At 37.6% G+C, this 27,239-nt stretch overlaps 1 protein-coding gene across 1 annotated transcript; it reads left to right on the top strand.

The window, feature by feature from the left end:
• The first annotated feature begins 34 nt into the window (after positions 1-34).
• Positions 35-26,980, top strand: LOC149937211 (putative glutamate receptor). Its single transcript, XM_090153749.1, has 6 exons — positions 35-216; positions 15,858-15,945; positions 16,590-16,754; positions 18,326-18,479; positions 25,395-25,612; positions 26,669-26,980. The coding sequence occupies exons 1-6, from the start codon at positions 35-37 to the stop codon at positions 26,978-26,980; spliced, it is 1,119 nt and encodes a 372-aa protein (XP_090009875.1).
• The last annotated feature ends 259 nt before the right edge of the window (positions 26,981-27,239 follow it).

Here is a 27,239-nt window from a genome sequence, read left to right as displayed (position 1 = left end):
AGAAGTCATACGTCTCAAACCTGAGCATACCGAGATGCTCAAACCTTTGAGCCGCATAGTAATCACAGCTCCAAAGAATGTCAGAGGCAGTTTCCACTACAGCTTAACAAGCCCTACAAATTGGGGCATCACTGACTCCAATAAGATTTTAGTGTCTTTTAAGTTGGCAATGGCCTGTAAGTTGGCCACTGACCAATCTTATGTTAGTCTTAGAAAGTGAGAGTAAATCTTTTGCTCTCTGCCCAGAAGGGCCCGGGATAAACTATTTGGCTTGCATTTGACCATCCATCTCAAGCCAAAGTTTGAGTTGACGATCTGACATATACTTGGAGGAGACCAGGCTGCGCACCAGCCCACGGGTGATGGGTAGAGCATGTTTCGACCCACTAAACCCAGCCTTGGCACACTCCCTAGCAAAGGCGTCAGCCTTTTCGTTCCCGTGATGCCCTTTATGACCAGGTATCCATTAAAATTGAACTTTATTGTGCGTCCGAAGCAGTGTTCCGAAGTGGTAAATGTCAGGTGTCAAATAATGTGGCAAAAAGTGGTAAATACCGACATGGCGAATAATACTTTTACTGGCTAATATGCCAAAAAGTGGGAAATAATAAATTTCAATAAAAATAAAAAAACATACGAAAGGAAAAATATATTTGTGCTATTTTAGACAAATATACTGTATTAGTTGTCAGGTTTTGGGCTAGATACTCAATTATAGCCCAATCTAGTAATTTATTTTGGCTATTTTTCAACGATTTTTCCTGAGTTTGAATTCGTCTGCTATATATCTTTAAGGTGTTTTTAATGGTTCTTTTGTGAAAAACTGAAACATTATCTCACATGTAAGTGATGCTACATCTCTGAAAGATATTATTTACATCATTTAAATGCATTTATTGATTATTAGTCACTATTTGTCACTTTTTGCCATATTTGCCACTTTTGGCCATATTTGCCACTTTTGGCCATATTTGCCACTTTTGGCCATATTTGCCACTTTTGGCCATATTTGCCACTTTATGCCACTGACATGGACTTTATTCTAAAAATGTGACATTTAGGTAACACTGGTCCGAAGTACAAAAAAAGGATCTAAACAGCTAATAACCAGTTTAGAGGTGATACTACACTGGTTAAGAGCATGAAGAGTGGCTGGACTATCCGAATAGATTTGTATAACCTTCTCGTGATACTTCTTTTGCAGGCAATTGTCGATGCAGAAGTAGATAGCAGATATTTCCGCTTGGAAAACGGTAGCGTATTCCCCCGTGCTTTCGTAAAAACCATAATTGCTAGTAAGGCAGTACATCCCCGCACCTGTACCAGAAATGGTCTTAGACCCATCGGTAAACCAGACCACCACACCTCGGGTACCAAGGGAAATATTAGGCCAGTCCGTGCGGCTTGGGAAGCTAACCTCAAAGGTCTTACTAAAGTGTAATTTAACAGCCGAAGTGGCAAAACCGAGGGGTCGGACATTTCCAAAAAAAATGTACGGGATTTCGAAATCTCTGATTTCGCGATTTCGTCAAAGATTTCGCGATTTCGTCAGAGATTTTGCGATTTCGTCAGAGATTTTGCGATTTCATCATATTTCGCGATTTCGTCAAAGATTTTGCGATTTCTTCAGAGATTTCACGATTTTATTAGAGATTTCGCGACTTCGTCAGAAATTTTGTGATTTCGTCTAAGATTTCGCGTTTTCGTCAAAGATTTCGTCTGAGATTTCGCAATTTCATAAGATTTTGCGATTTCGTCAGAGATTTTCAAATTTGGTCAGAGATTTTGGGATTTCACGATTTCGTCGGAGATTTCTTGAGAAGTGTACGGGATTTTGTACTAATGTCCGACCCCTCGGGCAGAACCCATCTCAAGTACCGGTAACTGTCTAGAAATATCTCAGTAGAGATTTGTGTGGCTCTTTTCCTAATTATTAACATTCTACCAACCATTTTGGTTATGCCTATAGGCATCAAAAGCAGCAGCTTCCTCCATAAAAAGATGTAGCGGAAGAATATTCAGGAGAATGCCAACACAAGCTAGCCTTTGTAAGGTTTTTAAAGTAACCCTTGGCCGCAGCTGCATAAGACAGACTGGCTCTGGTGATCATAGTATACAACTCTGGGACTAAGGCCCCAGGATTTACTGACAGTACTCTTAATAGAGAGAAGGATTACCCCTGGGGGATTGAGATAATGAATCTGATATCTTATCACAATCCCCCAGCGGTAACAGAAAGATTTTCTCTCTCTGCTTCCTCTCCCCATTCGCCGAAATATAATCGCCAAGATTTTCCCTCGTGCAGATTTCTGGAGGATGGAATTTACCCCTCTCTACTCTTAACCCCACCGGGTTAACCATAATTTCCACTATCGCTTCCGAACCCGTTAATTTCTAATCTATAGGCAATAAAAACAAGAAATATACATTTCCAATTTTATTTTACTTTTAATTACATGATTACGTAAAATTGGTTCTATGACTAATCCGATATTATATATAATCCATTTAAATCGTAATTAATTAATTCGAAACGGATATAAACATTTTCCTTTAAAGGGGTGAAACGATCTCCTGCAACTTAATTTAATTAAAAGTTCTAACTCACGTATTTGTAGTGTTTAGCAGCAGTACCATTTATCACAAGAGGGACAGTCACAAACGTCGTCATCTTCTTCAGGTACAGGTGAGAAGCTTTTATCGATAACAGTAGTTGCTTTTGGCGTAGGTGGAATGTCCTATTCTTGCGAGAGATACTTTTTTTCAGATGGTGAATTATCCCTCGACGGACAGTTTGGAAAGAATCTAGCATGTTCCAATTCTGGTACGTCTCCTGATTTCCAGTGTTCTAAGATTCCATGGCATTTGTAGCATCTGACTGCGTCGTCTTGTTGAATATAGTAGAATCCAGCGGCTGCGAGCTGTTCTTTGGTAACATTAGAGTGGGGTGGCGGAGTGGTTAGCACTTTCGCCTCGCAGCAAGAGGAGTCGGGTTCGATCCCAGCTTGTGGCACTGGCTGAAAACTCGGAACAACTCCTTCCGCGTTGAGTTTGCAAGTTCTCTCCCCACTGGTTTAAGGGGTTTTCCCCCGAGTTCTTCGGTTTCCCCTTCCATTAAAACTTGTCTAGGTTAACGGTAATAGTTAGTGTAGGGAGCTGTTGGCTCGATCTCGTGGCATGCAGGGCTTGCCACCACCCTCCTACGCATTGTAACCCGGCCACCTGAATTAAGGGCTTCAAAAGTCGCATGATGACTTAGGCCTAAGGTGGTGCCTTGGGTATTAGCCTAGCTGATTATTATTATTTCTCCAGTAACGAAAAGTTTCAAGTCGAAACGCTTCGATGTCCATAGTGGCTGTAGATAAAATATTTTATATAGTTTAAAATGAAACTTTCTTAGTATAATTTTTGCACTAACGCTATATGGTAAGCCTAAATTTCTCACTAAGCCTACATGCTAAGCGTAATTTTCTGGTTAGACTCTAAGACTAATTGGCTAGAATCTAAGTCTATTTACTTCAAATACGCTACATTTTCAATTTAAAAAAGGCCTAATTTTCCTCTACAGTAAAATAATAATAAAGTCACTTACTTTTACGGAAATCCTTAAGCCTATGCCTGTAAATAGAGTCGAGAGGGCGGCGTACGGAGCGCGAAAATCTACGTGTCTCTTCTCGAGGGGGGTCCAGGAACTAAAAGAACGCTGTGTCGTATATCTAGAGATCAAATAACACTCGAAACTACAAGTAAATCCTGATTTCTCCTTGGCTGAAACAAATTGACGTCACGGGAGATTGTAAAACATAACCAAAAATAGAGGTTGCTGCTCATCGGTTAGCGATAAAAAATTCGTCACGTGTTAAATTAGGCAAATTAGAATAGCTGAAAATACATTGCGCTTACTTCGCCCAAATTTACTTCTGATACAACTTTGATAAAAATTAATCCTGTTTCGGGGCTCCCACTAGAGGAAATCTAAGAGACTATTAACTCGGCAGAATACACTATTTTAGCAATTGCAGATATATACTGAAATTATTATTGTTGGATAGGAAATAAAAGAATCGTGCTACGTGTCTCCTCTCGAGGGGGTCCAGGAACTAAAAGAACGGGGAAGTGTCATCACTTGAGCCCTTTTATCAATATATTTAATTAAGGATTATTTCAAAGTTTAGATGGCGCCATGGTACTAAATACAGTAACCCCAAACTAAAATATGGTAATAGTATGCAATAAAGAACGCAAAACGTATTTAAAGGCTTTATTATTTTCGAACGCGTTGGTTCTTTGTCCTCTGATCTCCTAGTTTCTGCCTCTGTCTTTAGTATTTATAAATATTTTCCTATCCATAAACCATTTCCTAACTGGTGGACTTTGTTAAGACTAAACTTTTACTTATAATAATACGCTGAAATACATTTTCAAATACGCAAAAAAATTAAAGCTAGACCTAAAAACCTGTAAAGTGTAAAAAGCTAAGACTAAATTTCTAAGCCTAACCCATGAAAGTACATTTTCCGTAAATCATATCCTTACATGAATGCAAAACACCACCAAGTGGAGAAAATCCGCGATAGTTATCCACAAAGGTTCAACAACCCCCTTTTTTTGATCCCCCTTCTTTAGGAGGCGAACGGTTCGCGCTCTCTCTCTCTTGACGCCGTAAATAACGGGCCAAAATTGGTCACGACTCGCGGGGCGACCGAGTAAAATGTCGGGAGAGAAGCGCGAAGTGAACGCGTTTTTTCAGCCCGAATTCTCTTGTGGACGAGAGTTGCCTCTAAATAACGATGGTGGCGTTGGGGTAGCGGCGACACTAGCCTAACAACAACGTCTACCTTCATTGCAGTCCAGGTGTAAATGGTCTTAGCTTAAATCGACACTTCGCAGATGACATTTATGTAGCAAACTTAAAAGTTTAAACCGAAATCTCGTTACTGAATCATTAAACAGGCAATACATTACCACAATGCTGATACCATTTATAAATTAACCAGGTCAGGGTTTAAAAGTTGCAGCATGCGGACGAAAATAGTCGTCACTTATTCCCTATCCAACAGTAGGTTAATTCACAAGACATTTTTAGCGAAGCCCTTTAAAATTCGATTCTAATGATTTTATTTGAACTATGTTTCACTAACTAAAACGCTTAGGTGGGAAGAAATTTAATACGGATTCATTAAAAAAACATTTTTACCACAATGTTACGCGATGTTTTACATAAAAAGCTACAGATAGAATTCCAACTAGGAAAGAAAACGTTATATCAAGAAACACGAAAAATTATTTTTTTTTCACGGAAAATAGATAATTTAAAATGTCTACGTTGGAGGTCATCTGGTTAATAATACCCAAGGCACCACCTTAGTCCTAAGTCATCAAGCGACTTTTAAAGTCATTAATTCACGTGGCCGGTTTACAATTTGCGAGCCAACAGCTATCTACACTAACTATTACCGATAACCTCTACAAGTTTTTATAGATGTTGTACCCGAAGAGCTTTGGGGAAAACCCCTTAAACCAGTGGGCACAGAACTTGAAAACCCAACACAGAAGGAGTTGTTCCGAGTTTTCAACCAGCTCCTCTTGCTGCGAGGCGAAAGTGCTAACCACTCCGCCACCCCACCATCTTTGCTTTTGGAAAAAAATTATTTATAATAGCGTATTACACTGTACAAATAATTCTTAGGAAACGAATATGCGTGCTAGGTTTCAAGTAGCTACAATGAATCTCTGATAATTAAATAAATTATCTAGAAAAACGGGGTATCCAAAAAAATCTACAAAATCATTTAACAAATAAAATGAATATATTTTCCGGCCGTAAAAGTATTTGTACCGTGTTTAACAACAATATTCGATATTTTTGCTATGATCTCTTTCAACAAAATCATTTTTATATCGTATTACGTTAGTAGGAAAAACCCTTTCGTGATTTGAAAATCGAACGTTTCACGTATTCTCGGGAAGAAATTACCATAAGATATTTGTTAACTAAGGAAATACGACGAGGGAATATTTCTTGTTACGATCTCAATCATTTTGAAGGATTTGATTTGGGAGGAAAATACGTTCGTGTTATCAGCATATAACAAGACGGAACTCAAATTATTACCGAAAAAGGTCTGCAATAAAAGCACCGACTGGATCAAAATCTCCGATTCATTTTTGCATTTTATCAAACAATAGCTGACAGGTTCAGGAGTTTTCTGAATAATCCGGCTCTTGGTTAGTAAATTTTAAAAAAACCACTTACAACAGTACGTAGATTCATTATTGCTTTTAATAATTATCATTTTAAAATAATTTATAGAACATTTTTGTAAATTTGTTAAATCATAAAAATGCAATTTTAATATAGTTAGTTAAATTACGATGTTTTTAATAGAAAATATATATATCGAGAAAAGTAATTATAATTTATGTGTTACAGCTAGGTATCAACTGGTGAAAGTGTTTTTGAGAACTCTAATAGCCATGCAAAAACATCTGAAATTCGTTTATTTACCGGTAAGTCAAATTATTAATAAAAAGAATGTATTTATTTTCGACATAGCGTCGAAGAAATAATTCCTAGTTAATTTAAATCCGAAAATAATATTTATCTGGCATCAACTTAAATACATTTTATTAACATTAGAGGGGAGTCGAATGCTTAATTTTCGAGAATCCGAATCTAAATCCGAGTCCTAAAAGAATATTTCGAATCAATATAAGAATATTAGGAAACCAAATTTGAAGTCTACCACTGTATGCATGGCATTCAGTAAACAGTGCTGACACTCAGGGCCGCCATTCGCGATCCGGTTCTACTGTTTTTTGTTACTAAACGCTTCTACGTTACAAATAATCTTACCAAAGTATTAATAGATTTTTACTTGTAAGTTACGATTCGAATAACTTTAAAAAATTGACTTTTAAAATCTCTGTTTTTTCCACGGGATTCGAGGATTTGATTGTCCAATCCCGAATAAAAACAATTTCCAAATTTATCTGTAATAAATGACCAAAATACCACCTGACGCCCAAGTCATCTAGCGACTTACCGGTGGCCGGGTTACAATTCGTAGGAGGTGGTTAGCACTCATGCCCCGCGAGCCAACAACTCCCTACACTCACTATTACCTTTACCCTCCACAAGTATTTTATGGATAGGGAAACGGAAGAACTCGGGGAAAGCCCCTTTAAACAATGGGGTGAGAACTTGAAAACTTAACGCAGAAGGAGAAGTTCCGAGTTTTCACCCAGTGCCACAAGCTGGAATCGAACCCGGCTCCTCTCGTTGCGAGGCGAAAATGTTAACCTCTTTGCTACATCACTTACCGACCAAATTCCGTTGATATTAAAATATTAAGACATTCAACAACACATGTCAGGTCTTTCCATGGACTGTTGGCGACGACCATTCAACACACTTTGGAGGAATTATTCAAAAGATGGTTATTCTTTTGACGGAGAAACTCAATATCAGGTAATCTAAACCTACAATAAGTGTACGCATAATGCTATAAATATAAAACGGCTTCACACCAATAGTTCCAAAAAATATATAAGAGTTATTGGAGGAAAATCTCAAAATTATTGGATAATTCGATGATAGAATCTCAACACTATTTAAAAAGTACCACTACTTAAAAAAATGCGGGAAACAGTGTTTATTAAATTAAAATAATTTATAAACATTATTAGTACATTTAAACAATACGTTTCGGTGGACCCAACCTTCCGTCCTCAGTGGTCAGGAATTAAATGTGTTATTAATGTTTCTAAATGACTTTAATTTATTAAACATTTGTTCTTGCATATTTTTAAGTTGTTCTATTTTTTAAATAAATTAATATGCAATTAAGAATTTATTATCCAAATTTTTTAATAATTAGGTGATAAAATATCAAAATTGTTCACTAATTATATTATAAAAAACTTAAATATGGCTAAAACATTGGATAATATTAGAAAAAAATTACAAAATTATACAATATAAATCTCACAATTATAGGAGGAATATTTTAAAGGAGGAATAAAACCGTAAGAGAGATCAGATTAAAAATTTTATAATGTTATTTCCCCTGTAAAGATTAACGCGAAGGTCATATATCTATCGAATAAAATTGCAAAATACACATTTTCTGATGTCGTTTAATCTTTTTAGAACTTTCTTAATTTGGTAAAATTATGGATACGTCACTAACAAGGACTACCAGAAGTGTAACGCACCGATATTGTTTAAACGCGGGAGTTAACTTAAAACCCTGAAGGGAAATATTGCATTAGTTTTGCCATGGCAACCGGAAACGTTTTTAAAAACTTAAGCAGAATATTTGCTTTGGTCCCATTCGACCGAAATCCCATTCGTTCGAAAACGATTTAACATTGAGTCCCAATCGATCGAAAATACCCCAATTGTGCGGTTTACAGCCCAATTTTGCACGTTTATATTTTTTTTATAGTACATCAAATTTCGTTTTTATGAGACGTTTTTTAAATAGGTTTACTTCTTATATAAATAAGTGTTGATAGTCTTATTGGAGCCAGTTCACATTAAAAAAGAAATTGTTCGAATTATTGTATTCTTGATATAAATAAAAAGTTCAAAGCATAAATATATTTATAAAAGCGCGCCACCTTAGGGAAGTGAGAGACTAACCTAACCTAATCTAACCTAACCTGACCGTTAGTACACTTGTAGCAATTTTGTTTAGGTATAACGTTTTTTGCGTACCCTGCTATATCTCGGGGCAGAAGTAAAAAACCAAACAAAAGGTCCCAATGAACCGAATCCACCTTTTGGGCTATATTTCGGAAACATATTGAATTCGGTCGAATGGGATTTCGATCGAATGGGAATATACCGAATATTTTATCAACGTAAATTAACATGGGCAAATCGAATATCTTAGGGTTCCTCCCCCCTTATGAAATATTTAAAATTTTCAATGATTATTTATTTTTTATAAAAACAAAAAAGGTGGGTTAAATTTGTGTATATATAATTAGATTGGGTGGTTTACATAAATTTTATAAATTTGGAAAAATTCCCGAAATTTTAAGAATTTGACAAAATGTATGTGAATTGCCCACATTCCGGATTAAATAGGGAAAATTTACTTCAATTATTTAAATTTGGGTAAATTTTTATTAAATGTCTAAATTTGGTTAAAATTAAAGAAAATATTGGCTAAGAAATGTAAATTTGGTAGAGATTTGTGAAAAATTTATAAATTTATTTGAATTAATATATAGTTTTGTGTTTGATATAAATAGTATTACCGATGAATTACGTTTAATATAATTATTGCTATCGTGAGTTCTTTTTGATATCTCAATCAGATCACTCTTTCTGCTGATTTTGGAAATACAAGAGGAATGAAAATTAAATAAACGTCAATCAATGTATAACCAATATTTCCCAACTTTACTGAATTTCAACAAAAAAAACTTAAATGAATTTTGGAAACTAAAATTATTTTATACAATTTTCACTAATTGACACGATTTTTTTAAATTTTTGCTAATTTACACGATTTTATCCAATATTTATCTAATTTAGAGTATTTGATCTAATTTAATTTTAGTTACACGATTGTATCCAATTAACACTAATTTACCAATTTTACACGTATTTACTAAAATTTAGCCAAAATTACACGAAATTTTCGAATACGGCAAAAACTTTCACAATTTATTCAATTTTTATACATCCAAATTTAACCACGTTTTGTTGTTTTATATAACCCTAAGAATCTTCGATTTTCCCATGTTGTCAAAAACGTTCCCGGTTGCCATGACAAAACTAAAGCCCGTAGCAACATTTCCTTTTAAGGTTTTTTAATTTACATGAAAGTCTACTTAACTCGCGAGTTTAAAAAAAAATCGGGTAAGGGCAGTGTCACCCGGTGTGGTAACTTATGGTGTCACACTTTAATTTACCATACGTACGAGAACGTAAAAGATTGTTATTGATTTGCTACTAATGTTACTTGAATTTTTTAAATTGTAACTTTCGGACTATAGGGACTTGGCAGTGCTACGTCACAGTTTTATCAGTGGCGTACCTACGGGACGGGCGGGAGGGGCGGTCCGCCCCGGGCGACACTTTCTAGGGGCGGCATTTTTAACTCAAGAAAAAAAATCGTCTTTTTAGTAATGGTTTTCTCGTATTGAGCAGACCCGGAGTTAAGGGTAGGCATCCTAGGCACGTGCCAAGGGGCCCCCACAAAAATTAAAAAAAAATTCCAAAGGATTGAAAAAATCCAAAAATTTGTTGAGACTTAGCTACGGCCCTGGGGAGTTCCAGAGGGCCCCTCTTTAGTTCATTTTATGACCTTGATTTTATTTTATTCTATCACGGCACAAGGTTTTCAGTCCTTAGGAAAAGATTTTTCGATAAATCGGGGATAATTATAAATGAAGAAAGTATTAGATTATACAAGTTTTTAAATACGAATTTTACTTTCCTGAGTCCGGCGGCTACTAACGTAGTAATAACCGTAGATAAATGTCCGTCGAAGTTTTAGCCGATCGTTTTCAGTTTTTAGATTAACGGAAACGGATTATACGGATAGTTGAAATATATCTGTGCTGTGTAGTGTAGATTACTCATTTGACATAGACACCGACTTTTAAGTTTGTAAGTTCTTTTTTTTCTGTATTTGTTTTTACTTCATTAATTTGACCTGACATTGATAATATATATATTGTAAATTGTTAACCAAGTTTATTAATCTTTAATTAAACCTCGGTTTAAAATCGAAAATCTAATAATATTATCAATATATAATATAAAGCAGTGTTGCAAATGTTTGAAATTTGAAATTCCCATTGCTGGGTAGTAAATTTCCCACAAATTCCCACAACCATATTTAGCTCCGCCCCCAACGAAAACATGCCATAATTTTCAAAATATTTGAAAAATTAACTTTTTAAAATTAAATTTGATTGAAATTACAATGTTTAAACATTTTGGTTGTTAGGCTTATGCATTGATTGATTGCAGTATTAGGAGGCACCTCCTTTATATTATTTATAAAATCACAAGATTCACGAAAATACACAGCTCTAGATAATTTTGGGCTTTCTGTTGATAGTCAAATTTAAATAAAAACATAGGATAAATACCCGCGGACATGAAAATTCAACAAAATCAACGTTTTTGAAAAAAAAAATTACCTTTTTCCCACAGAGCCAAAATGAACCCAAAAAATTCCCACAACATGGAAAATTTCGCACCATCTGGCAACACTGATGTACAGGTGATTTTCAGCTCCAACTCTTAATTCCCGCACCTTGACCTTTATTAATTGTCATTGCGAAGCTAAGATTGATTGGAAATTACAGGCGTTTAATATCAAATGGCATATCGGTTGGTATTATGGGTATGCGTGGAATGAATACGGCTCGGGCAAAAGTGCCTGCGTGACACAGATAGAGAGGGAGGGGGGGGGGCTGGGAAAAGAGAACGAACGCCAGCGAAAAGGGTCGAAGCTTGGACACTGTATAGAGTCCATGGTCGAAGGTCGTGCCATGCAGCAGCTAAGTGAAGCAGCTAAGTGAAGCAATTATAGCCAGAGATATGAACTCCCGTGTCTCTTAATACCCGTGTCTCTTGCCAGCGTGAGGTCAGGAGTTTCGGTCTGGCGGTCACCGGTTATTGGTCCCGTGGTCAAAAACTACGAAGGTTAGCAATCTCAAGACGCCCTTATAACCTGACGGCAGGGGCCACATTGCCACAGGCCAAATTTCGTGCGAATCGGAAAATTATCTTGGGCGTGCATAGAAGGTAACAAACCAATATATATATATATATATATATATATATATATATAGATAGATATTATATTACTGTAAATAAGCGTACAATATTGTGCAAGCCTAACATTATGGTACGACCAATTTTAACCTAAGATTATTGTTTTGTACAATAATTATTGTACGTCTGGCAACGCTGCTGTACATACTTACTCCGTACGGACAAAATATTAATATTGTGTACAAAAAACGCTTTATCAGAATTACATCTTAAACTAATCAAAGAAAACAAATATATGTTAATATTACAAGATATGATATTTTGCACTATTAAACGTTTGCAATTTTAAAAAATTGCTATTTACTATTAAAAATAATTTCATTTGCATATTTAAAGTAAAGTGCATGTTGTTTCCGTTTTCTAAACCACAATCTACTCAACTAGGCCGGGTTTCTCAGCTAGTTATATTATATTATATACTTTACATTGCGTTTTGGCTCTTTTGGAAATTTGGAGGGGCGGCAAATTCGTGACCCGCCCCGGGTGTCAAAGGGTCTAGGTACGCCACTGGTTTTTATCAATAGTTTTTATCGTTGGGAGAAAAATATGACCACAATGGCGGCCATGGCCAAAGCTACAGAGTGCCAAGTCTCTATTACGGCAATAGACGATAAATTACCAAACAATCCAGGACTAGTATAATTCTAGGTATGGCACTTCGGGCTTTCCGGTTAGTTTTCAGTTCTTACCCATTTACAAAAGATGTTTAAAAATGTAACAAATACATGGTAGACCTCTACAAAATTGTTTTTAATACATTCATTATTTTCTGAAAAAAGTTATAATAGTTCGCTCCATAATAAAACTTTTCACTCATTTACAAATATAATTTTCTAGATTTCCGTCACCGGTCACACTCATGCCTAAATTTAAATGGCCCCTCCCAGTAAAAAAACCGTTCTCACGCCACCGCCAGAACATAAATGATTATTATGGGTTTCCTACTAAATATTAACTTTAGGACTATTACGACTATATGCAATAAATAACCAATCATTCCAGGACTTAATTCTAGGTAAAACACTAGCTGATTTGGTATTTATTGAAGTGACACAATTAACACTTGTTTGCTCAAAAATCAGGGCTGGATTAACCATTAAACGAGATAAGCAATTGCTTAGGGCAACAAGAGAATTGGAGCGACAAACTTACATATTAAGGAAATAGGGAAAATTTCTACTCTCAAACATTGGCAATACTGTCTTCGAGGTTGAAGTTCGATTAGTGGTGATTAAGTTATCAACTTTTCTGAGTAACTGACAAAAAGTCAATACAGGGTTAGTCATTTCCAAAACTATAATATAATTTTTCTGTTTATTATGGTTTTCATTATTTCATAGGGGTCCAGGGGAATCAAAATGTTTCAAGTGCTTAGGGCAGCAAAAGGGATTAATCCGCCCCCATCAAAATTAAATAATTAAAACAAAAATGTCGATTTGCAAGTAGAAATAACGAGAAGCAGTAATATTATTACAAAGACAGTGTCACCCATCTTTGACTAGTTAGGCTAATATGGCAAGTGACCAACCAAAAATAGTTTGTTCAATGATCACGACTTGGATACGAAGCAGTGCGGGGCAGCCTACAGGAAGAGCGCCTATTACATAACAGAGGAATGGGAATCCATTGCAAAGAGAGCTTATCACCCTGGTTTTTACGGGTCGGAGTGTGCAATAACTGGTGGCTTTACCGGGGAGTCAGGGTCCGGCTCTTGTAACCCATAAGGGCGGTGGCGCACTGGGAGATGTTAGCTCTGATCAAATGGTCCTATCTCCACCTCCAACTTCCGTCAGGTATGGGCTGGAAACGGAGTTTCGGCTTAGGCTAACGGAGAGGGCTCAGGCAAACTGGTCGCCTCGGAGGACTGGGTAGCCTGCTCTGCGGCGGTGGATCTCCGTATTAGACGCAGTGGTCCTGTTTCCCGGCCTTTGGGGCAACACCGGGTGTCCGGTGCCAGCTGTGCCGGGTTACTTAGGCCGCTGTGTGCCCGTCGTTCCCTTTTACGAGCCCTTTCTGAAGGTTATGGCTCTCTACCTACGTAGGTAGGATGTCGGCTGGCGTTGCTATACACTCTTTTTCGTGCCTTTATTTGGCCCCTCTTACTTGCCTCCCGCTCGTCGGCCATTGCCTCTGCCCTCAGCGGGGAGTCTAGCATCCAATCTTTGGGTATTTCGTAATGGAGGATGGGGCTGAATGGGGGAAAACCAAACATTGACGCGCCCAGGAAAATACCGTGAAAAAGAGTGTAAAGCATCCACTCTCTATTCCACAGCTGTGCGCGAAGTGAGAAATGGCGAGAATGGTCGCCCCATTGCTGCGTCTTTTGTCGGTATGAGTGGCTCGCGTCGAAGGTGCGACCGTCAGTAATGGGGTTCTGCTACCTATGACGGTTATTGTCACCTGTCCGGGCTTGTGGGCGCGGGCGTAGGGCATTCTGATGAGACCACCGGTGTAGTAGGCTTTTTGATTCGCTTGGAGCACCAATATATAAATTTCTGACCCAATGCCTTATCCCCCAGACATGGCAGATGTGAGGCCGTTTTGATCCCCGTCTCAACCACCCACCCCCTCACGATACTGCTGTTGGTGTTTCACTCTGTTAAAAACTACGGTTACTTTATTCGCAAGTCTCATTATGGCTTAAAATGTGAATACAAAGAAATTAAGCTCTGTTGGTTTGGTAATAATTATGAATATGTCAAAAATTTCTGTAAAAAAATAGCTAACATTCGAAATCAATTCCTTATATTTCTTAAAATTATTATCATCTCCATGCCCCAAGTATCAGGGGGCGCCTCAGTGGTTAAGAAAAATAAAGGAAAAAAAAACATTTTGATATTAGGGGCAAGCCAGGGGGGAGCCATAATCGGATCTCGCTCCATCCCAAAACTTTCCTCGGACTGGCACTGGATGGTGCCCTAGACCTAAAATTAATATGGGGCTGGAAATGGGGTGAAGAGCCAGTATGCCGGAACTATAAGCGGCAGTCCCTGGGTCTTGCTTCCTTAAATTAGTTCTTGCTATCATTGGTATTGGTGTGCTCCGACCCAAGAAAAAATAGTGGTTAATTCAGAGCTGAACACATCTCCAGCCATAGTTTTCTTTCCTTTTTTCAGGGTCGACTTTTCCTACTTTCGTGAGTTACAGTTTTCAGTTGATAGTTTAAAACAATCCATCTTTGAGATTATTTTCATCAAAAAAATGTATAGAGCAAAAAACCCTCGTAGATGGATTGAATGTATCCTTTCTTTTACATTTATTGATCCCCATACTTCCTCTGTCAGCATCGCTTTGGGAAAAGTGATAAAGAATATTTTTGTGGGTCGTTTATTGTTGCACTATAGCACTGCACATCTCATTTTAGGCATTGTTAAAAATAGGCGATACAAAACATTTTGAAACGTATCGGTATTTGTTATTAATTTAGCATCAGAGAGTAGTGTAAATTAAAACATCTCTGTTTAAATAAGGCTTAGTATAGTAATAATCGTTCACCGACTGAAAGTTATTGAGGCCTAAACGTTCGACTTTTCCATTGTATAATAAACATTGTTACACAAAGGACCACACCCGCTTTTGAAAATTTTTGCCCGTATTTACCACGTGATAACAGATACGACCAATCATATTCGGGAAACAAGCGCGAAAAACTGGTTAAATTCCGTTTAATTTTAAAATATACAAATAATAAGAGCAAGGTTATTCTTACCATGAAAATATTCACCACAAAACCCAAGGAAATCTAAGCCTAAGCGGGCTTACTGAACTGTCGCTAATAGTGCTACCAAGAAGGATAGGAAGGGAGGCGAAGTAAAAGGGATGAACGCGCCAGCATCCTTGTAAGAAGCTTAGCGCACGCTCGGCGGGAAAATTTCGGAAAAATGGCGGCAACACGTAGCGTAGCGGACGCAATCTTGCCACCATTTTTCCGAATTTTTCGCCATTTGTGGTTATTATGAAGCTTCTACCCTTTGCTCATGAACCCTAAATGAGAAAAATGCTCCCAAGATATTTTTATTTAATTATTAAAAAAATTGTGTTGTCTTAGCTATACAGCTATTGAGAGTCACGGCTGGCTGGATGCCAACAAAAAAGGAGCAAATTGGACCGGATTCATGGAGAAACTGAGAAAGCAGGTAACTACAGATCGAAGAGTTTTCGGGAAAATTTCGTATTTTATTTGCCAAATTTTATACCATTTCTGTACTAAGAAAAGTGAGGAAATATTTGCGACCAAGAGGTCAAATCGAGGAGAAACACCTCGGGATGTCTCCTTGTCAGTGTCAAACTCATGTTTGCCGAACGCGCAGTTATGATTGCTTGATAACCACCTACTTAAAAAAAGTTATATAACCCTGAAAGAAAATCCACTAGTGGGAGCTAGAGATTTCAATTATTTAAGTAAATTCTTGAGAAATAGTACTCAAAGAAATAAAACCAACTTTGTTTAAAGTTTGTCCCCTTTCTTTTCATCATTGTAAGAAAATTATTTAACTATAATTGAATAAAGTTGAATAATCTGGATTCTACCAATAAGACTATTAATTATTTCTTTTTTAAACAATCCAGTTTCTAAAAATTTTGAACCGTTTACGTTTAAGTGAAGCTTTAACATGTAAATCGAAAATTTCCGAACTCCTTTTTTGAGGTCGAGTTATATGTTTGAATCATGAACAAAATCATATTTATAAGTTTTCATTTTAAGCTGCGCATGCTTTGTAGTTAGAAACATATTTTTAGATTACACTTACTGCTAATAGTGGAATTTTACTTCACGCAGGAGTACGACGTTGTGACTGGACCCGTAGTTCTGGCTTCAGCCCACATCAAAGATTTCAAAGTATCTCCTCCGTTTTACCAGGTTCCATCATATCTGACACTGGCGTCCACTTCGAAGAGCAAAGCCAGCAACTTCTTTTCTTTCCTCATGACATTTAGCATTGAGGTGAGTGGATTTACTTTGTGACATTTAGAACGGCGGTGACGAGATTTACTGTTCGCATGACATTGAGATAAAGTTATTTACTCTATTCGTAATATTATTAGCTTTGAAGTAAGGTGATTTACTTTCCTTTTGACATTTATCTCTGAGGTGACGTAAGTTACTTTCCTCGTGACATTTGGAAATTGAGGTGACGTGAGTTACTTTTCTCGTGACATTTGGCATTGAGGTGACGTGAGTTACTTTCCTCGTGACATTTGGAAATTGAGGTGACGTGAGTTACTTTTCTCGTGACATTTGGCATTGAGGTGACGTGAGTTACTTTCCTCGTGACATTTGGAAATTGAGGTGACGTGAGTTACTTTTCTCGTGACATTTGGCATTGAGGTGACGTGAGTTACTTTCCTCGTGACATTTGGAAATTGAGGTGACGTGAGTTACTTTTCTCGTGACATTTGGGTGACGTGAGTTACTTTCCTCGTGACATTTGGCATTGAGGTGACGTAAGTTACTTTCCTCGTGACATTTGGAAATTGAGGTGACGTGAGTTACTTTCCTCGTGACATTTGGAAATTGAGGTGACGTGAGTTACTTTTCTCGTGACATTTGGCATTGAGGTGACGTGAGTTACTTTCCTCGTGACATTTGGAAATTGAGGTGACGTGAGTTACTTTTCTCGTGACATTTGGGTGACGTGAGTTACTTTCCTCGTGACATTTGGCATTGAGGTGACGTAAGTTACTTTCCTCGTGACATTTGGAAATTGAGGTGACGTGAGTTACTTTTCTCGTGACATTTGGCATTGAGGTGACGTGAGTTACTTTCCTCGTGACATTTGGAAATTGAGGTGACGTGAGTTACTTTTCTCGTGACATTTGGCATTGAGGTGACGTGAGTTACTTTCCTCGTGACATTTGGCATTGAGGTGACGTGGGTTACTTTCCTCGTGACATTTGGCATTGAGGTGACGTGAGTTACTTTCCTCGTGACATTTGGCATTGAGGTAACGTGAGTTACTTTCCTCGTGACATTTGGCATAGGAAAAACCAAAAGCAAAAATAAGGATTCTTATCGAAAAAGCGTAGATAAAATTAAGTGAAGTATAGGATGAAGAAGGGTACACGACGATATTATATACCACGGGTTATATACTACATGAGAAAAGCAAAGGGGTGAATAGGAAGGTATTGAAAATAAAGGAAATGTGGTTACCGTGTAAATGTTTTAGAAATGTAATCATTTCGGTAAGAAAATTTACAAACATTTTGGAATAATTTTTAGTTAATTAAAAAAACCAAAATATTAAAAAAACCATTGGTTTTTAAAAAAAAATCACTTGGTTTAAACCATGATTTAAACCAGCCAACCCTGGTATTTGGATAGAAATCTTTCTAATACTTGATAAGTTGACACTACGGTGCTGCCGTAAAAGCACTAAGCGCCCCATTTGGTTTCGGATCCAGTAACTATTCTTCCAAGGTTCGACTTCTATCAACAGTAGCGTTAATAAAAGACTAATCATAAATTATGTTGTAGTCGATTTTTATAAATTGGTTTTTGTTCTTTTGTAACAGATTTGGTACGGAATTATAGTAGCTATGATAGCACTTGTAGCTGTGACGACAATAAGCGAACACATCGTTAATACACAGCGGGGTTTTCGTAAACCATTTGGAGTGACATTTTCATTTTACTTTTGGACTTTCTTAGCGTCGTTTTTCTCAGAAGGTGAGTAACCCACTGCATTTTATTTACTACTAGCCGAGAAGCCCGCCTGTAAGGCGGGACCTCAGCTAGTTGTGTGTTTCGAGACACTCCACCCCAGTACGCCCCTCCAACCCCTTTTTCCCATGGGATAATTTCCGTGCCACCCTTTTCACCATAGTCGAATCACCGCAGTAAGGCCACCTCCCTTTTTTCCATGCGAACCCGGTGTACACTGCCGTACCTTTGACAGTGGTAAATGGAACTCTCAAACTCTTAAAAATATGTAGCTTTAACAGTGCTGAATGCACGAACTCGGTGTACAGAGTTACCCCTCGTTTCCATGCGATAATTTCCATGGAACCCTTTTCCCCAAAGTAGAACTACCCCAGTAAGACAATTCCTCCCGTTTTTCCCAAGTGATAAATACCGGGGTACCCCAATAAGGCCATTCCTCCCCATTTTTCCCATGTGATAATTACCGGGGTACCCCCTCCTCATTTTTCCCATGTGTAATTACCATGTTACCCTTTTCCCCAAAGTAGAACCACCCCAGTAAGGCCCTTCCTCCCCCTTTTTCCCATGTGATAATAACCGGGGTACCCCCTCCTCATTTTTCCCATGTGTAATTACCGTGGTACCCACCTTGCACTTTTTCCCATGTGATTACCGTGGTACCCAATTTGCCCTAAACTACCTAAGCCTTACACTGTTACACATGAAAAAATATCCGTTAAAATTTTAAAAACAGTACGCAGTAGATGACCAAACAAATAAGTTGTACCTTACGGACATTCAGACCAATAACATAAGGTAGGATGCGCGTGAGGGTCTACTTCTTCCGTTGCTGAAACTACCCCATACGATCACCCCTCCCCCCCCCCCCCCCTCCGAAATTTGTGGCGGAAACAGAGATAAAATTTCGGGTGTATTGCGGGTTGGGACAAACACGGCCCAGCTCTCAGGGGCGACAGATTTTGAGAAAATAGATAGTCGAACCACCTCAGTAACGAAGCCAAAGGCAGTCTCGGTTTCCCTCTGTTCCGCGGGTCGCTTTTTCCTCGCCGCCCCGCCTTTGGCTTCGTGACTAAGCTCCTTATAATACAGATAGATTATAATTATTTACCGAGAGGAAGCATTGAGCTACTTGCAAGTGATTTTTTTCTAATTTAACACGGTAACCTTGGAACTACTTAGGTATTGGACAGTTTTGAGATGAGTTATTTATAATCGAAAGGGGAACGGGTGGAAAATGAACAATTGAATGGAACTTAAATGGAAATGCTTGCTAGAAACTTTAACTTTTCTTCATAAAATCCTCCTTGACTGTCTTGCCCCTACCAAACATTTCTGAAAGAACTTTGCTAACAGCTTCGGTAGTGTAAAGAGTGCCAGTTATAACTCTATATTTGACTTTGATGGAGATTTTAATATTCAGAGGCAAGTCAACGAGGTGGTGGAAATTAGTATAATTAGCGTTATTTTTACGGCTTAATTACTGGCAGGCTGGTCCCCATGGAAATCAATCACGAAGATGTCATACCATATCCGATGGTACTGTGGGCTAAAATTTATGTCGACTTGAACAATTCGGTGGTGGATTAGCTACGTTATTAGAGGCCACTCTGCTATCACTCTCTCCTGGACTCGGGCTCCCTGATATTTTGACCAGTTCCGAGATCTGGGCATAAGCCTACTCAGCATATTGGTTAATTATTATCGCTACAGCATATATTAAACAATAATTTAAAATTGATACTAGCTGTTCAACGGTAATGGCAAAGTTTGATACAATTAATCTATTTTACGTTTTACACTTTTATTTAGGGTTGTATTACCTTAGAAAAACAAACTGTATTTTCACCGTGAAATTAACGGTCAAAAATACGAAATTTGATTTAACCGTTAATTTAAGTGTCAACTTTTCGATAAATAAAACTATAGTTTGACCGTTGATTATACGGCGAATTTTAAAACGTTCATATAACTGTAAATTTTACAGTGAATTTACGGTTCAGTGGCGGTAATTTCCTAGAGTGCAGGAAACCATTTATCCGCGCCGCTGCATGGAACGGTAATGATTGGTAGTGGACTCTGCTTCTTAATGATAATAGTCAGTGGAAGATCCCAGGATGAGATGAATGACCTCAAAATGCACGCTATAATTATTACTCGGAACATAAATAACAAATTACAAATTTATCAACGCTTCGGTAATGGTTGGGAATTGAAAACTTATGTCTAATGGTATTGGAAAAATTTAGAACGCCAACGTATGAGAGTAAAACAATCAGAAATGGGAATTTTAATACTTCAAGACAAAAGGGATGTAAAAGTTAGCATAGCTTAAAGCAACTGTCGGCTTTATCATTGCCACCTGTATTATTAATAGGCCCCTGTTATTAGAGATGGCCATGAATCTATCCCAATCTTCGAAAAAAATGCATTTCGTGGAAAGCGTGGAGCCATCTATTAATGGGAACGGAAGTTAAAATTCAAAATAGCGAAACAATAACGTCGTCAGAGAGCCATTATATAGTAATATAAGTAGACCACTTTTACTCTACTTACGTCGTTGGTGAACTTTAACCCAAACTATATATCCCATATAAAATATATTGTAAATAATTACTATAATTGAAGTTATTGACAAATTTACAAATGAGCCAATCAACGCGAAGCATACTTTTATGTCCCGCCTTTTGGGTCGAAATGTAGCTTCAGCATCTGGTTTTGATTTCGACGCTAGCGACATCTGTTGAAAAAAGAGCTACTTCACCTAGAGCCGACACTTGCTTTAAAAACCTAGGTCCAATTCAAACTGGGAAAAAGCCTCCCTCAAGCAAACAGGGTTTTGAGCTTTTTTATATAGCTAATTCCTTTATGGCAAATGGTAGCTTCAAATAAAACCTCTTGGATGCTTTCCATATTACACCAAGTGGATACTGAGAAATTTCGTCTTCTATCATAGTCGCAGCACCAAATCTATTTTTATTTAATCACCCGACGAGAAGCACCAATTTCACCGGGTAAACATTTAACCTAGGGCAATGGAGGTAAGTGTGGCCAAAATATTTTTTTTTTTGGGAGTTAACTTGAAATTACTCCTAAAATAAAAATAGCAACCTCTTAAAAATTGGTACCATTAATATGGCCACTATATCCTACACAACTACGCAACCAAAATTTGAATTAATTTTGAATTTAATCATTTATCATTAATGTACATGGTTGTACAACCCATCCATTAAGGATAGCTTGTATTGGGTGGGAAATATATACAGGTAATATGAGTTGAAGAATTTTAAGTCAACACCAAAAAAAACACACATAAGCTAACCAAAAATAAACAAGTGCAAAATCAACATAAAAAGATATAAAAAGATCACGTATATAAATTTAAGTAAATATCATCATCTAATAAAATCCTTTAATTTTTTATATATTATTTCTTAAATACAATTAACGAAGAGTTATGACTAGATTGTAGTTTCAGGTAATTAAAAATCTTCAATATCAAATAGTTACTTAACATTAATTATTTAATTTAACTCTGTTATTGATCACACTTACCCCCAAAATGCAAACAAAATCACAACCAATTAAATCTTTCAACTATTTAATTGCGCTTTTTAACAAAAAACTTATAATAAATAAAATATTAAACTTAAAATACATGTCATTATCAACTAGGGCATGAATTGATGCCTGCTTCTAAACTATCCCAAGAATTTTCTTGTACGGCTTTGATGGCTTTCTGAAGAATAGTATCAGTCTTGGTTTCTTCTTGAATTGTTTCAACGTTAATGGCTCCGAATTGGTGAATTACCGCGATTACTTCGTCTTCTTGGCGTAGTTCCGTTGTGTTCAGATAAATAGAGAAGTATAAGACATTTATTTTAAAATGCTGGAGTCGAAGTCACCATGTTTGGATACGGATAGAGTTGATTGATCGTGGATTGTTAAAATGGGTTACTAAAGGCTTATGATCAGTTAAAACCGTGAATGGAGCTCCAGAGATGAATAGGCGAAAATGTTCACACGGAAACACAATAAGCCTTTCTATAAAGTCATTACGCTTGCCGAACTTGTTTTAATGTATCGCTTTCGTCACGAGATACGTAGGAGTTCAGTTCAGTTTTGAAGGTTCGATCTTTATAAAAAGGGCGACTCGTCGAATTCTAATTGGCTATCGTAGTGAAACGTCACTTCAACGTCACGAGTGACGCGCCCGATACATCTAAACAAGAACGCCAATGTTATTTTATAGAAAGGCCTATTGCGAGAGCTTCTCTTTCAATTTGTGAGTAGCCTTGTTCGGTTGGTGTTAAGGATCGACAAGCGTAAGTGATGATGATTTCTTGTACATCTTGACCATATTGTATGAACATGGCACCAAGGCCAACTGGACCGGCATCGACTAAAATTGTCGAGTACGTTTTGGGATAAAAAAAACTGAGTGTAGTGTTTGATTTGATACTCGTTTTTATCTTGTCCAGGGTTTGTTGGTGTATGTTAGTCCAGATAAATGGTTCATTTTTCTTTTTTAGATTGCGAAGAGGTTATGTTAGGGTAGAATAGCTGGGTAGGAATTTCGCAGTGTAGTTTGCTAGTCCCAAAAAACTCCGTAGTTCAGTTACGTTCTTCGGTGCAGGTAGTCGTTAAAGTGCTTCGATCTTTTACGGATCGGGTTTCAGTTCTTCGTCGGAAAATACATGGCCAAAAAAGAGGTGTTTGTTTTCCTAACTTGCACTTGCTTTTGTTTAGAGTGAGTCATGAGTCACTGATTTTACAAAGCGTTGTTTCTAGTTTGTGGAGAAGATCGGCTGTGTTTCTTCTACCAAAAATAATATCGTTGCTGGTGTTGATTGCGTTGGGAATATTTTGAATGATGTGTTCTATTACTGCGGAGCTGATTCCGAAATTGAGTCTTTTGTATCGGAAATTTCCCATATGGGTTACGAATGTGGTGATAGGTGTCGTGACCTTTTAATGGCGCAATTAGGTTGTCGCGTATCCACACACAGTCAAATGCTGTGCGGATTGTCTTTTTTCAGTATATTCATGGTTGGTGATAACCATGACGTCGGACCTTCAGCTGGTTCGATGATATCGTGTTTTAACAAGAAGTTATTTTCCTGTTTGACTTGTTCTCGGAAGTGGAACGGGATTCTAGGATTATTTATCGCTACTGGTGGGATGGTTTTGCCAATAAAAAATGAGCTCGGTATTTCTTGAGTTTCGCCACTCGTTCAAAGAGGCTTGGAAATCTGGCAAGAACTGCGTCATATGGATTTCCATAGTCTGAGACTAACGAAATATTTGGCAAACATCCTAAATACGATAACGTGCGATATACCAATATTGGGTACACTGTTTTCGTATGGTGAAGAACGTGGAAGGGTGCTTGAATTGCTTGTTCATTGTAGTTGATGGTGGCTAAAAATTTACCTTGAAGTGGCTATGGGTCACGAAATGCAAGAGTATACACCTTGATATCAGACGTCATAAGCTTGGATTTCGGCATTAACTTCATGTACGTTTCATTGTCTTATATGTTGATAGAAGATCCAGAGTCGAGCAAGACCGCAATAATTGTACCATTAACGTTGATTGTTTTCATAGGTCGTTTTTCTTTTGTTGAATTGTCTGTATTCAATCCTTGGGTTTCATTGTCAGAAATGGAATGAATGATCATGACGTCCGATACGCCCTCATCGGCGGGGTCTTCTTTACTGTGTGACGTGTTTCCGACAGTTGTAGCTGTTGCCACGATTTGATTGTGTTCTCGGTTGTGGCGATTCTTTCTATGGCAAATGTTTCCGAAAGGTCCTATTTTTGAACACCAGTTACAGGTGGCGTTGTACGCGGGTCAAAAAGGTCGGTCTTGTCCTGTATATGGTCGTTGATTTCCACATTGGTAGCATGATTGTTTTGATTGCAGATTGGTTTGTAGTTATGGGTAGGAGGGATAATTTCGGTGGTTCGTTGGTTGATAGCGTGGCTGATACGATCGTGAATATTGTTGTTGATTCGGTTTGTTCGATTTGGTTGTTGTTGAGCTTGAGGGTTGATTCGGTTTGATCGAGTTGGTTGTTGTTGAGAATAGATACGAGATTGGTTGTTGTGATAAGTTTTTGATGAGTGGTGAACCGCGTCCACAGATGGTCGGTTTCCTTGCTTCTCGGACTGATGACCTTCGATCGTTTTTGATCAGCGATTTCATAGGATTGTGCTAGAATGAGCAGGTCGTTGAGAGTCATTTCTGGGTCTCTGTGCGCTTTACGACGAAGAGATGCTAAACGGCAAGTTTGTACGATATGTAAAAGTATTACTTGATCAATGTTGGCAAATTGGCAGGTAATAGCTAAGGCTCGTAGACGTCTCTGGTATTCCGCTATAGTTTCGCCTTCATTATGTGTCACTTGCCGGAATTTTAATATTTCAAAAACCTGATTTCGCTGGGGTAAGAAATGGTTATCCAGAGCCGCAATGATTTCTTCAAAAACGTCCTAGGCGTTCCCTCCTGCTGGCACTGGTAGTTTTTGAGCGATGTCTTCAAGTTCTTCTCCCCCACAGAATAGTAGTAATGCTTTCTTACGTAAGGCATTGTTTATGATAAAAGCGATGAAGTGTATTTATGTAGGTTTTCCTATTTTAATTTAATTTTTTTTACATTTTTCTTATAATATACGAAATAAAATTTGACTTTAAGAATCGGTCATCAGATGGGGTATGTTTTATATATTAGAAACTAGGACTTGAATAGAAATTTAAATCCACATGATCCATTGTAAACTCTCCGCACTTTTGTAGTCCCGTACTAAGGCTTTGTAAATATCAACCAGTGAAACCCATTACACTTCCGAGCGATTCGGGTAAACTTCACCAGAGAGAATCAAGAGTAACTCCTATTTTCGATTTCTATTTGATTGTCAGGATCGCCGAAAAACCCGTCATCGTCTCGCAATCGGTTTGTATTCGCGCTGTGGCTGTTAGTCATGGTCGTCCTGTTGAACTCTTTCTCCGGGCAATTCAAGGCTCTGTTAATGATCAGCTCGGAAGGAGACAAAATGAAAGACGCCGAAGACCTGGGAAACAATCCGAGTCCAATGCCCAATTTTCCGGACTACTTTTCATTTTACGAGTGTTTAAGGGTACGTATCTCCAACCCAACGGGTAAAACCAAATGAAGTTCATATTTCAGTTTCTTAAGACACTAAAAGTCGCTAGCTGACTGACTTGGGCCTAAAGTGGTACCTGGGGTCTTAACCTAGCTAATTTAGTATTATTATTTAATATGGTTTTCACATTCAACTATAGGTAGAAATAGAAACATCGCCTTTTGGGTCTCACTTCAAAATTCATTAATCTCCGATTCCTTAATAGACCAATAAATGAATGAACATTATTAGCTCTATTTAATCAAACACAAAGTTCTTTCTTTAACTCAGAGATGATTCCATTTGCAGGAGTAGCTTACTCCATTCCCTACGTCACTTGACATTTTCCCAGTCATTTTTCCGGACACCAGCACGGTAGCCTAGTGGAATTGAAACGATTCTATGGTCCTTTAAACGAAACGACAAAATGCTCCTATACCGAAATCTAAATAAATTAAAGATAGAAAATGGTAAAATAACATTTACACTAACTTAAAAACAACAACATCCACTTCTTTTACAATAAAAGTTTTTATTTTTAAAAACAACAACTAGTTTCGTTACCTCTTCGGGAACATCACCAGGTCTAACTCAAGCGTAGTACGATTAGCCAATATATACAGCTAGAGTTCACAATAAACAGGTTGATATACATAAAAAGCGACGTGTCGAGTAAAGAGATTAAAAATGGTTAAGGACTTAGTAATTAAGACGTCAAGAAAGGGGATGCAATTAATAATTTCGAGTTCAATAGTGAATTGTATGGCTGGGTCTAAGGTATTCAAAAAATCTAAAAATGTGTTTAACATTTACACTACAAGATATTTAAATATAAATTAAAAATGTTTAAAAATAGCAACAGAAGAGCGACCCTGTCCCAAGTTCTTCCCTATAGAAAAAATGAAGAGAACAGCGGCCCTATTTAAATTCAGTTGAACCCAAGCAGGGAAGGTCAAAACATGCTATAGTGCCTATATTGCAAGATAACATCTCGCACCGGGAAATTCCGATTTTCTACATCTTTTAATTGTTTTTTTAAAATTCTGATAGGATACTGAATTGCCGTCGTACCAGAAAATATGGTCTAACGTTGTACGACACGGTGTGAAAAAGGCCGCTTTCCAAGTGCCCGAATTCCACAAACCAAGCCTCTACCAGAATGCGAAAGACGGAAAGACAGTAATCATCGCCGACCCGGCCATCATCAAGATCAACTTGGCCAAGCATTGCCGAGCCTTGAAAGGAGATCGCATCATCTACTATTTCGAGGGCATCTGCTCCATCTTTTTCTTTTCGTTCATCGCGTCTCCCAAAATGAGCGATTCGGATTTTACACATATTTATGTCAGGTTGTTCATTTAAATATTTTCCTATTTATGGTTCAAGAATTTTTACTCTATTCCTAATCATCAAGATTCAAAATTGCTAAATTTTTAATCTTTATACAAACAAATTTAAGCTACACGTTTAATCGTAAGGGGATGTCATGACTTCAACCCCGTCCCCGAAAAGTGGGTATCCCCGACTTTTGACCCCGACCTCGACCTCGGTAACAAAGAAAAAAAACCAGTCGGGGTTTCGTTCGAAGAAGAAATGTTTTGGGGGTCATATTTAAAAAATT

This window comes from Leiobunum rupestre, chromosome 7 (assembly GCF_980474605.1).
Source record: "Leiobunum rupestre chromosome 7, qqLeiRupe1.1.hap1, whole genome shotgun sequence".
Taxonomy (NCBI): Eukaryota; Metazoa; Arthropoda; class Arachnida; order Opiliones; family Sclerosomatidae; genus Leiobunum; species Leiobunum rupestre.
The sequence above is the reverse complement of the archived record's forward strand: the minus strand, read 5'-3'. Positions and strand labels throughout refer to the sequence as shown.

Coding starts and splice junctions, on each gene's coding strand:
- LOC149937211 (XM_090153749.1), top strand. CDS start 35: ATGCTCAAACCTTTGAGCCGCATAGTAATCACAGCTCCAAAGAATGTC. Junction 16,755..18,325: donor TCATGACATTTAGCATTGAG/GTGAGTGGATTT, acceptor CTTTTGTAACAG/ATTTGGTACGGAATTATAGT. Junction 18,480..25,394: donor AGCGTCGTTTTTCTCAGAAG/GTGAGTAACCCA, acceptor TTTGATTGTCAG/GATCGCCGAAAAACCCGTCA.